General features: G+C 42.7%; 1 protein-coding gene across 1 annotated transcript; it reads right to left on the bottom strand.

Moving 5' to 3' along the window:
- Nucleotides 1-9,428: 9,428 nt before the first annotated feature.
- On the bottom strand, nt 9,429-11,059 carry LOC147442300 ((3S,6E)-nerolidol synthase-like). Its single transcript, XM_086529631.1, has one exon. It carries the CDS (start codon nt 11,054-11,056, stop codon nt 9,770-9,772), a length of 1,287 nt encoding a protein of 428 aa, XP_086385757.1. The 5' UTR covers nt 11,057-11,059; the 3' UTR covers nt 9,429-9,769.
- Between the last annotated feature and the right edge of the window lie 1,884 nt (nt 11,060-12,943).

Below are 12,943 nucleotides of genomic sequence, written 5' to 3'. Positions count from 1 at the left end.
AAGATTAGGTGTAGGCTCGCTCCCAATTGCGCAGATGCAGTGCTCATTCGACCTGTTAAAAACCCTAAATTTACGCTTCGATTCTTCATCGTGATCATTTCATGGAAGCTTCAGTACTTCATTGGAGAAGCCCAAGTAGTTATTTGAGGAGGGGAAACCCTAATTGGAGGCCTCACAGCCTCAACCATGTAGTGGAAGCAGCATGGGACTGCACTAGCACCCTGTAGAGGAATGGCTGTATTTCCTTGCTCATGTGCCCAAATGAGCTCATTCTTGGCTCTAAAAATTCCCACACAACTTGAGAAACAACTCCAGTGTCGTTGATGTGGCATTTTGAGCTATTTTGAGCATTTTTAAGGCTATTTTTGACCATTTTTAGGCCATTTTTAGCCCAAAAATGTCACTTTTTGTCCGTAAAAAGCCCAAACGAGCTGGGAAAAATCCCTAAAATTGTGGAAAAATCCCATTGGGCTCAAATTTCATGTTGAACCTCATTTTACCACTTGGTAAGCACTATGGACACGTCTTTCACACCAGCGCACGAAACCTGCTATTTTTGGCCGAGATTGCCCGCATTGAACTTTCTAGGCAAAACGAGCATGCCACTTTGCAACACTTGACATTTGCACATTCCTAAAGAAAATTAGGCATATATTCATGTGAAAAAGCATTCCATGGCGCCACGTGTAGGGCCTCGCCCGCCCGGCAAGGTATGTACACGACTGCAACCGTGACATTCATTTTCGCATATATCACACTATGTACATAATAACATTTGGTCCCACACATCATAAACATTAAGAGGGAGGTAGATACTTTAATTTCACATTATTAACGTGCCATGGCACGACATCCACCCCCTCTAAACCTGCACATCCTCTGGTATGTGCCACAAATATCTTTTGCAGGTTCAGTCTTCATTTAAGTCAACATACATGTCGATTTCATCATCGCTTGCAACAAAATCTAACGCATCATCCTCTTGTTCTTCATCCACATCCATACCATTTTCATCAGAGCCTTCATTTTGACCTTCCTGTGAATCAAAGGGATCTGTATCACCTCTTCTTTTGAATAACTTGATTCTTTTCCCTGCAATGGGAATCTTCATTTTTGTCCCATCTAATTCATGCAAGGTATAAGTTGCATTCCCATGTACATGCTGAACCACATAAGGACCAAACCATCTCTTTGAAAGCTTTCTTATTGTTGAATGTTGGTTGTCAAGACTGCTGTCATACACCAACACCCAATCACCTTCCTCAATAGCTTTAGGTCTGAGCCTATGCCTCTTATCAAATTTATCTGTCCTTATTCTTTAACCTTGCATCTTTCAATCGTGCTACTGCAATCTCAATATCTTGGGGTCTTCTTTCTAACTGTTGTATGCGCAAAGCAAGAAGGTCTTCCCTACTCATTCCATCTTCCCAAGGTAATACATTCCATGTGGGAATTACATCCTCAATTGGCATTATAGGTTTCTGACCATACATCAACTCAAAAGTCATATAACCAGTAACCGAGCTATGAGTTGTACAATCAGCCCATAAAGCATAAGGAAACAACCTAGGCCACTCTCCCATTTTACCTTTGCAGGCCTTAGCTAAAGCTTTAATGATAGGAGGATGCCCACGTTCCGATTTACCATTTCCCTCAGGATTATATGCAGTAGTGAGAGCAAGTTTAATGCCCAACCTAGAGAAAAACTCCCTTGCTTTGTCAGCATCCAACTTGCCCCTGTCCGCTGTTATTTTCCCAACACAACCATAACGGCTAATTACATCATCCAAGAGGAACTTACATATCCCTTCTGTGCTTTTTGTTCTTAGAGCATCGTACGACCTTCAACTTGGTTGGTTAAGTCTTCTCGTGCAAGCACTATGTATCTCATTTGCCATAAGCCCAATGGCATTGTAACCAGATCTACTACCCACTTGTAATGCATGGCCAATGGGTAAGTAGGGTGCAACCCATCACGATGACGTACATTTGAATACATTTGACAGGTTTCACAGGACTCCACAAAGTGAGATACATCTTTATACATACCTTTCCACCAATACCTCTCTTTCATTTTAGTAAAGGTGGCCCATACACCTCTGTGTCCAGCATAAAGACTCTCATGAAAATTTTTCATAAGCTCATTTTGAGCGTCCTTATCATTCACCACTCTCATGGGAATTCCATTTCTTTGTTTTGGACGCTTCCATAAGTACCCATCTTTCAAAAAGTATCCATAGGCCTTTCTCCGCATTCTTTTGAACTCTTGATCAGTCACCCCTTCTTGCCTTGTCAAAGTGCTCAGATAGTGTCCAATGAGCAACCAGTCACCTTGATACAGGTCCTCTGTAAACGACTCAAGTGCATTTGACAGGCAAACATGATCACCCTTAGCATGAGAGATACTATAGAACTGTGTGCCTACATCATCGCCCTCGACAACCATGTCTTCTTCTTTTTCATACCTTGCTCTTGAAAGCATATCCACAACTGGATTATCTTTCCCTGCAATATGCTTAAATTCTGGATTCAAGGACTTTATGTAGGCAATCCATATCAACATAGCAATGTCGGGAGTTGAGCAACTTGTTATCATTCCAAGAAGGGGTAGACAATCAGTCTCCACTATTACATTTGCTCCTATCAAATACTCTTTGTCACATTTCAAAGCTGTGACTACTCCCCATAACTCTCTTTTTACCTGTGGATAGTTGCGTGACGAGCACTTAGGACTTTTGCTCCAAACCTCACCACATATCGCTTGCCATCATCATCATCTTGCCCAATCGCCCATCCAATTCCTGTGGGGCTAGTATCCATTGTCACAATTACATATCTTCCACATTCATAGTTTTCTTTCCTCAAAGTTGGAGACATAAGCAGCAACTTCTTTAATTTTCTCATGGAATGAGTATGGATTTCTTCCCATTGAAACTTTTGGTTCTTTCTCAAAAGCTGATACAAAGGCTCTCCTACATGTGCATAATGCGGAATCCAGATAACATAAAACACGCATGCACCCAAGAACCTTCGAACCTCAGTGACATTTATACATTTCTCTTTCATTCTCTGGATTACATCAATCTTTGCAGGACAAGGCCTTCTACCATATGGCCCGCACATATGTCCCACAATAAGAACTTCATTCACACCAAACACTGAGTTTTGGCCAGACAAGGTAAGGTTCACTTCTTCCAACCTTGACAAGATATTATCACAATCATTGATATGGTTTGCCACATACTTTCGGCACCCCCTAGAGTCTAGAGCCACATCTTTATTACTTACATCACATCCTTTGATTGGCACATCATCAAGGAAAGGCATTGTAGTTTGCGGTATGAAGTCACGTAGGACTTTGTTCATACCATTCATCATGTGTGCAACTGAATTCGTTGCCCCCTGAGGTAAGGTGCACATCCTTACTAAACCCAAGGGTGTCCTCATGGTAGTCAGGTCCCTGCTTTCCATTGCTAGTTGGAACTGATCATACCCTGAGTACAAATCTCCCATAGAATATATTGCCCTTCCTGCAAATGCCTCTGCAAACTCATCAACAATTGGCCCTATACCCACATTTCTGATTGTCACCTTGTTTACAGGTTGCATATCTTGAATAAAGCGTAAAGAACCATTTTTCTTTGGAACTGTGAACCACCTGTTTGAATACGGAGCACAAGAAGGCTCCAAGATACCCATCCTGATCTTTTAATTAAGCAACTCAATGAGTTTTGGCAAATGAGCCTTTGGAACAGGAATAGGTCTCAAGTTCCAAGGTACATGAGGGATAGTGAAGATCACCATAGGAGCAACAATGGATGGATCAACACACCCTATCTCATAAGGCTCAAATGCAAAAGCTTTTCCATGTTTGGCAAGCATGTCTTCAAAGCATATCTTTTCAGCTTTTGTCAAACTGTCCTTGCAACCAACCTTTAACTCTTTCAAAGAATCCTTTGTGAACTTGTGTCCAATCTTGCTTGGGTTACGAAGGCTAGGTTGCAAAGTAGCGCGTTCCATCTTATTTGTGCAGTCTTTTGGTAGAGGTAATGCCACTGGTTTCACTTTCTTTGCCACGGACTTATACTTAGTCTCCACTCGTACATCAATACTTTGAGTATTTTTGAAATCCTCAATGGCCTTATACATTTCTATTGAGCATACTTTCACAACCTCACTTACCATATGCAAATTGCAATCCATTAAAGACTCCAAATCTTGCATAGTATCCACAAAAGAACACTCATCAAACACACCTGCAATGCATTCTTCATCTTCTAGCAAACCATTCATACTCAAACGTCTTTGTACACTATTTACATGTTGTCGTTCACCCTGCTTTAAGTCCTCACACTCTGTGAAAGCAATAGATCCATAGTCTGATAATCCTACAAAACCTGTAGAAAATGTTTCCTTTGCATATACATCATGCGAGAACCTTTCTCTTCTTGTACCATTGGAATCCCGCTCTACAATGGTACATGGCCAAAACCCCTCATATCTCTGTAGTCCTTGAATTCTTTGTTCGTCTTTGGCAAGGGTTGCTCTCTAAGACTTTCACGGTTCCTTTCATGGTCTACACAAACAGTAAGGAACTGTACTGCACGCTTCCCATCCCTGCTCCTTATTCTTGCATAAGCTGACCCATCATCCATCACCTTGGTTTCTATGCGAGTAGCAGTGATGTATGGCTGCCCAAGGATAAGAGGATATGTAGACATCTCCTGTACAAAGAAATTCTGGTCATCTTTCACATCCCCTATAGTCACCTTAACATTTGGACAAGCTCCGTACAACTCCCCTGATGAGTTGTTTGCTGCACGAATCATCCATCCATGATTTATATCAATTGGCCATTTTCCTTTTTGATAAAGACTCTTTGACATGAGGTTAATTTCTGACCCATGATCTATCAACGCAATGTATGGCTCTACCAAGTCTCCCACTTTTACCAGCGTCTCAGTAGTTTCTCTTGCCCACTGACTATTCAAGTAGTAGCTCTTGTGAGTGGTCTCCACTTCATCTTCATCATCCAAGAAGTGAACGTGTTTTACTCCTCCCCTAGCCTTGTAGCATCCAACAATAGTTTCATCACCTTGTTTGCCATAAACATGTACACCCTGTGCATTTAAAGTCTCTTCTTCACCCTGTACATGGATAGATTCAATAAGAGACTGCCGCTTCCTCTTTATGATATCAATTATTTCTTCATGGAATTCCCGCTTTTCTATACCAAGGACCTCACCCAAGGTAAATTCCACCTTACTGTTTAGAATCCTCTCTTCCAAAACCTTTTTGAGATTCGTTGCTGCCTCTATATCGGATTGGAGTTTGTAGGCCGGACCCTTTGCTTTGGATTTTGTTGCATCCTTCTTCTTGTCTTTAGAGGCTTCTTGCATAGGCACTTCGGGGACATGCATTTGCGGGGAAGGTGATCTAGGAGGCACTGTATCATTTCTACCTCCACTCCTCGTTGCCCGCTTTGAAGGCCCTTCATCCCCATTCTCGCGCCTACGTTTCTCTTCAACAATGGCCTCATTTTCTTGACATTTGGCAATATATGCATGCACTGACAAAGAGTCGACAGGGTCATTCCAACTTGTTTCAAGCCGAATGAAATCTCCAGCTTCATGTAAAACCTTTGTAGTCATTTTACCCTTCATAGCAGACTCTATAGCGCATGGCCATAGCTCTCCAATACCATTAGATTCCTGGTCTCCAACCTTGATTGATCCTTTTCTTTTAATAGGATTCACCTTCAATCCATAGGCGGCTGCCTCAACCATTGAGATGGCATGGCTAGTAGCCATGTCCTCAACTAGTTTCTTCATCCCGCCTTTGCCAAAGTTCGTTCCCAAGAGCTTACTTGTTTCACTTAAGTGAATTTTTCCATCTTTAAAGAAAACGAGCTCCTTTGTCAAAGCGTCTTTAAAATTTTCACAATCCCTCCTTCCATGGTTAGTACTATCACACCATATGCATCTATTGACAAAGCCTTATTTGGTTTGCGGTCGCTGCCCTGTAGATTGACTTGATGGTTGCCCCTTTTCTTCTAGCCTTGTAAGCTTTAACTTGAGCTCTTGCATCCCCTTGACAATATCATCTAGGATGGATTTTTCACTCTTTGGAACCACAATCACAGGCTTTATAGGACTCTCGAGAACACTTGGGGATTGAGTAGGTTGACTATCATCTTGTCTCTTCGTCGTTGTCGCTTAGCTAGCAGTGAAATGGCTTCTTCAACCTCATTCCAATCAGTCTTCAAACCCTGTTCTGCATCCTTATCCTCAAGTAGTAGCTCTAACTTCTCTTGAATCTCTTTACCTGCTGCCTGCAAAAAGAGCTCTGTATTCTCTGAGTTTAGAGTAGCCTTTTCAGTTCTTGAAAGTTGATCATAACGGCGTTCGCATTTCCTTAGTAGTTCGGTAGGCGAGAGCCCCTCTTTTGGTCGAACTACCCACTCTAAGAAAGTCCTCTTTGTTACCCTTTCGGAGTCCTCCATGAAATACTCTTCCTTCAAGGCTAATTTGAATGCTTCCCAAGTTGCCCCATGCTCATTTCTAATTCCCCTTACATGCTCTCTGATCTCATGAACCACAGCAAGTTCAAAACTTTGCACCATCTCTGTTTCGGGCACTCGATGAAGCTCCATCTCCTTTACATATCCACAAAGATACTTTGTTACATCTTTGCCTTTAAATTGGTCCAATTTCTTCACCATAGATTGAAGAGCTTTGGTTGAGGAGAGATCCCTCCTTTCTGCAGCTTGCTGCTGCTGCATAAACATTGCAAAAGCTTGAAACATTTGCATTGTGACTGGATCAAACCGAACCCCCTGTTGCTCCTTTTGCTCCATAGGTTCAACCTTTCTTTTGAGACCTTCAATGAAGCTTTTGAACCCTCACCCTAGCCTACTTCACGTCGGGTTCACCAAAAACGTGTCAGGAAGTGCGCAGTGCGACTAGGAAAGCGCCGGGCCTCTGACTGTGAGGATTCGTAGCAAAATCAAGCAAGGCGTAGACGATTTGAAGCCAAAAACACACTAAAAAAGAACAAAACTCCAGCCATGAAAGCTCCACTTTGAAAAAGAACCAATACTAACTCAAAACTCTTGTGTGTGTGAAGATTAGGTGTAGCCTCGCTCCCAATTGCGCAGATGCAGTGCTCATTCGACCTGTTAAAAACCCTAAATTTACGCTTCGATTCTTCATCGTGATCATTTCATGGAAGCTTCAGTACTTCATTGGAGAAGCCCAAGTAGTTATTTGAGGAGGGGAAACCCTAATTGGAGGCCTCACAGCCTCAACCATGTAGTGGAAGCAGCATGGGACTGCACTAGCACCCTGTAGAGGAATGGCTGTATTTCCTTGCTCATGTGCCCAAATGAGCTCATTCTTGGCTCTAAAAATTCCCACACAACTTGAGAAACAACTCCAGCGTCGTTGATGTGGCATTTTGAGCTATTTTGAGCATTTTTAAGGCTATTTTTGACCATTTTTAGGCCATTTTTAGCCCAAAAATGTCACTTTTTGTCCGTAAAAAGCCCAAACGAGCTGGGAAAAATCCCTAAAATTGTGGAAAAATCCCATTGGGCTCAAATTTCATGTTGAACCTCATTTTACCACTTGGTAAGCACTATGGACACGTCTTTCACACCAGCGCACGAAACCTGCTATTTTTGGCCGAGATTGCCCGCATCGAACTTTCTAGGCAAAACGAGCGTGCCACTTCGAAACACTTGACATTTGTACATTCCTAAAGAAAATTAGACATATATTTATGTGAACAAGCATTCCATGGCGCCATGTGTAGGGTCTCGCCCGCCCTGCAAGCTATGTACACGACTGCAACCGTGACATTCATTTTCGCATATATCACACTATGTACATAATAGCATTTGGTCCCACACATCATAAACATTAAGAGTGAGGTAGATACTTTAATTGAACATTATGAACGTGCCATGGCACGACAACGCGACGGTATGCGGACCTTTATATGCGTCAAAAATTTGTAACATAAATTTTTAAAAAACTTGATCTTCCTCCAAATTTACCTACACATATACCGATGCAAGCCCTTGATGTCAATAATATGACGTCAAAATTTAAGCGATCTCTTATAGTTTCAAAGATATTGACCCATCTTTTAAGTTATGAATTTTATTTAGAACTCTCCAGTAGTAGAATGTGCATATGTGTGGCTAAAAAAAGTAGCCTATGAATGTGTCTGATGATCTTGAGCTAATATTACTCAATGTCGTCTTCAATATCTCAATTCTAATGAATAAACATTATCCAATTTTAAAACATTTTCTCTGTATTTTATCCCATTAGAAAAAAATTGGACTCTCAAAGGGGCCCTATAAGGACTTTGACTTTCTCTCTCTTGTAAAACGGGCAAATGGTAAATTTTTTACAAATGAAACCAAAACTTGTCGGACCTTTTGGATTTAGAATGTACTCATTGAGATCTATCCATTGATATATAGTATGCCATCAAATTTTTAATATTCTAAAAGATTTTATTTTTTGATGTGACAACTCCGTTTTATAAATGGAATCTCTCCCCACATTTCAGTGTCAGTGGGGAAGCCATAACTTCTACAAATCAACTCCAAATTGGTGGGCATTTGGAGATTTGGAACCTACTTTCTAATATATTTCCAATGATATGTAGGTTGATAAGATTTTGACAAAGCATTCATGGACTTCACCAGGTTGGTCACTTTGGAAAAGAGAGACAAAGTCAAACATCCTTATAGGGCTCCTATATATCCCATAAAACTATGCAAAGCTTGAACTAATGCTTTGCTTTACTTTCAAATGTTATAATTCTACAATACTCACTATCATGTTCTTCTTATTTTAAAAACCTTGTAGGTGGATTCTTCTCAACTATGCATGTTCACACGGATGAATCCAATAAAACTATGCAAAGCTTGAAATGTATATCGCCCCCACACATACAAATAAAATTTCTCAAAGCATATATGTACGTGGAAGTGGCACCTATAATTTTTGGATACCTGTAACCTCATAACACAAAATGGAACGACATAGCAAGAACGCTCGACATTGACACTGAAGGTTTTAAATGCCCGTCATACCAAACCTCATCTTATGATGTTCATTCACATCTTAAATAGACTCAATCTCCTTCTTGTGATCCATTTTAGCTTCATAAACATCCAATCCTCTTTTATTTCCAAAGCTGAAACTTTTGTCAAAAAGAACTGGAATGACGCTTTACAACCATTATATAGTTTCTCTACAGATAGAATCAAGATTGAAGAATAAAGAAAATTGTACATTCTTATATATAGAAGCATAAACAAAATTGTATATTCTTGTTTTTAAAGTACACACACTAATGTCCTCTAATTCAGTTATTCTCCATGGTCATAATTTATTGTTTTTCTATACCAAAGTTGATATGATTCATTACTACATGTTTCTTTGGATAGAAGCATAAAAATTATTACATATTTTTGCTTAGAATACACAACTATCAATATTCTCTAATCAAATTACTTTTAATGATCAAAGTTCAATATTTTTCTAGACCACAACTTATATTATTAGCTCCCACGGTGATCAAAGTTCAATATTTTTCTAGACCACAACTTATATTATTCGCTCCCATGGACTACCCTTACATTTATAAATTTTCTCGTATTCAACTAGAAACCAAATTTTTAATCGGAGTCAGTGCCCTCGTCTACCATAGACGACCTTGTTATAGATAATTGACACTTTCTCTAACATAGCTAAATGAGTACGCCGCGGGTGTGGTAGCGCGAGCTCCAGAGCGTCCAGAAGCCGAGGCCAGAGACGATGAAGAGGGTAGAGTCGACGTAGCGGCATAGCTCCGGCCTCCAGGTGGCAATGTCGCGGGCCAGGCGCAGGCTATCATCATCACAGGCCTTGATCATGGCGCGCGACTGGACCAACGCCTTCTGGAAGTCAGCAATATTGTGATGGTGATCGACAGGCGGCTTCCAACCGGCCGACCCACCTTCCTCCACCAGATTGTTGTAGTGCAGCACGGCCAGTAGACTCACGTAGTCGTCGTTGTAGACCTCCCGGTAGAAGGAGAGCAGGTCATTTATCCAGAGCATCTGATTGAGTGTGGCAGTTTGCAACGCCTGGATGAGCGGGTGCTGCAGAGTTTGGTCGTCAAGCTCGATGCCCACGTCGAACTCGCAAGCCAGAAAGCCCAGCTTCTCGGCACCGTCCATCCGGCGGATGTGGACGTACTCCTCCAGGCTTGGCAGCCGCTTCTCTTGCCGCAGCTGCACCACAGTTATCACTCCCAGCAGATACTGCGCCACCCCCTCCCGCAGCCGCTCCACCTGCCTCACCGACAGCCCATTCGCCATCATCTCGCTCGCCCACTGCCTGCCTATCTCAATCACTAGCTCCTGCTGCACCATCGCCAGGCTTGCCCCATGCAGCTCTTGCTGCTTATAATCCTGATCATGATCGCCGTTGCTCATCCCTTCCTCTGCTTTCCCACAAGCTTCAGGAAGCTCATCATAGCCATTCTCACCTATGAGCCCCATCGCCTGGGCCTCTTTGATGCTGTCGCCAAACATGCCCTTGAACACGCGGAGCACAAAGCGGCGCGCAGCATCGTAATCGTGGCCCAGCAGATGTGGATCATCGACGACGTCGTCCAAGATGAAGAACCAGTGCGTCAGCTTGATAAGCGCGATGGCGCGACTCTCGTCGGAGCTCTGCGGAAAGAAGACGCAGCCGAGGGTGTCAAGGCGGGTGTCCAGAAGCTTCTGGACGAGATCTGCGGGAAGGCGCCTGTAGAGGTTTGCCAGCCAGGCGCGGCTTTGAGCCTCCAAGGCGGCCTGGCCGGCATGGCGGAGCACGGGGAAGGAGCAGTACTGCTTCAAGAGCTCCTCCGCCTCTTGCTCCACACTCGCAGCGCCGTTTTCTGAAGCTTTTCCTTCTGCAGAGACGTGCGGGATGGCGGGCTTCGACGTCAAGAAACGGCTCTGATCAGCGGTGCCCTTGAAAAGAAGCTGGAACTCCATGGCGGCCATGACTGGCTGATAATTTATTGTATGGACTGCTTGATAATGAATGCTAGGTGATGACTAATTGGTGATGCTCTTGCCCATTCAGCGTATAACCGCTGCTAATTTATAGTACTGACTGTGTGTGTGAGAGAGAGAGAAAGAGAGAGAGATTCTGCTCCTCGCTTTTCCATATGGACTTTGAATGTTGGGAGCCATCGATCCCACAAGTCGTTAGTCAGGTATGTAAAGATTCAAATACTTTTGAGAAATTTCAACGCCGCTAGCCCAAGTATTCTTCTTTGGCCGCAAACATGGAAGATTTTTTTGTGTAACACTGGTGAAATCTCAGAACCTCATTGTTTTGTAAGGCACATGACATGCAAGCTCTCAATCAAGAAAGAGCACCAACCTTATGAAATATATCTTCAGGTGAACAAGTTTGTACGACAAAAGTCTTGCCTTTAAGGAGCTACGAAAGAAAAAGTAGAACACCATTTAAACTTTTAGTACTAAGGCCCTTGTTAGACTGGGGCGTCGTCCTTCCTGAGGTGGACAACCATGACCACAGTGCTCGTGAGTGAGAGCCTCTTGGATTACAAGAGGTGCTGGAAATGGTGTCACACTGGAGTAGGTAGAAGAAAGTGAAAAAGCTGCTGCACCTCTCTGCACCTCCAATCAAATTGCAAGGTTCGTTCTTGGGCTGATGTTGGGCGGGCATACTAGGCCGTCACACTTTTCAGAAAACCTGGCCGCTGAGGTGGATTGCCAATGCAGCTGGGGGAAGATGGGCAGCGGCCCAGTGTGACAGGGACACAACACTTGATTGGTAGATGGGCGCAAAAAGGGCGTCCGTCTGCCCCAATGTGACACCGGCCTAAGAAAATCACACAAAATTTTAAAAAAGTAGAAAGTGCACGATCTACGTGAGTTTCTTAAGGAACTATATCACAAGAAGATTCAAAAATTTTCTCATGTAGGAAAAGGGAGCCTTTTTCAATGTTTTTCATGCAATACATAACATCACGAGCTTCTGTTCGGAGGCACCGCATACCTAGCTAGGTACGATTGGGGGCAGGGGACCCCCGGCCCCCCCGTCGGGCCGGCGGTCCCCTGTCCCCAATCGTACCTAGCTAGGTATGCCGTGCCTCCCTCACATAAGCTCATGATGTTGAGGTAAGTCATAATGTGGGAATTATTGTAAGATCTGTCCAAAACTTCTTGTGTATATGGTGGAGAGTTGGCATAGTGTCCCTCCAAAATTCAAAAGAAACTAAGGCCATATCTTGCCCCACACTACATTTCCTAATGTAGGGTAGTAGTATTCAAGAACAAGATAACGAACCTGACTTTCGCTCACACGGTATCAAGTCCCTCACACGGCAATGTGAATTTCTCTCTTGTAAATTCATACCTTAGTCCTTCTCACATCCATGTTCGGTATATCCTACAATCACCATGTTATAAGAGACCACATTGAAAGCACGTTAAGAACTTTGTGTGTTCCATTAATGGAACCAAAGTTGGTATATATATATATATATATATATATATATGGAACAAAGCATTGCCAATCATAACATATTTCTACAACAGCCTCCGAGTAGCAGTGTTATCGTGAATTCTCTCATCAATGTGAAGGTCTACAAGTCCTCAAGGTGCACGAATAGGCCATTACATTTGGTGAAAGGCCTTCCTTCAGCAAGATGCGCTCTCTTGAGATTTTTCCATGGATGATTTGTATGATCCTTTGGGGAGGAATCAAGCATGGCCCTTTGATTCTACTCTCACAACTTTCTCCTCTCTTTGCCTAAACCAAATTTTTTTATTGGAGCTCTCTCAAACGAGCCATTTGGATTTCTTACTATTTTAATAGGTGCCACATAAATGGAGCACAATGTTTTCCCTCTAAAG

Source organism: Adiantum capillus-veneris, chromosome 14, assembly GCF_014529385.1.
Source record: "Adiantum capillus-veneris isolate H3 chromosome 14, ASM1452938v2, whole genome shotgun sequence".
Taxonomy (NCBI): Eukaryota; Viridiplantae; Streptophyta; class Polypodiopsida; order Polypodiales; family Pteridaceae; genus Adiantum; species Adiantum capillus-veneris.
This window is presented reverse-complemented; position numbering and strand designations above follow the sequence as displayed.

Bases quoted from the DNA above. Each gene is read 5' to 3' on its own strand.
- LOC147442300 (XM_086529631.1), bottom strand. From the start codon at position 11,056: ATGGCCGCCATGGAGTTCCAGCTTCTTTTCAAGGGCACCGCTGATCAG.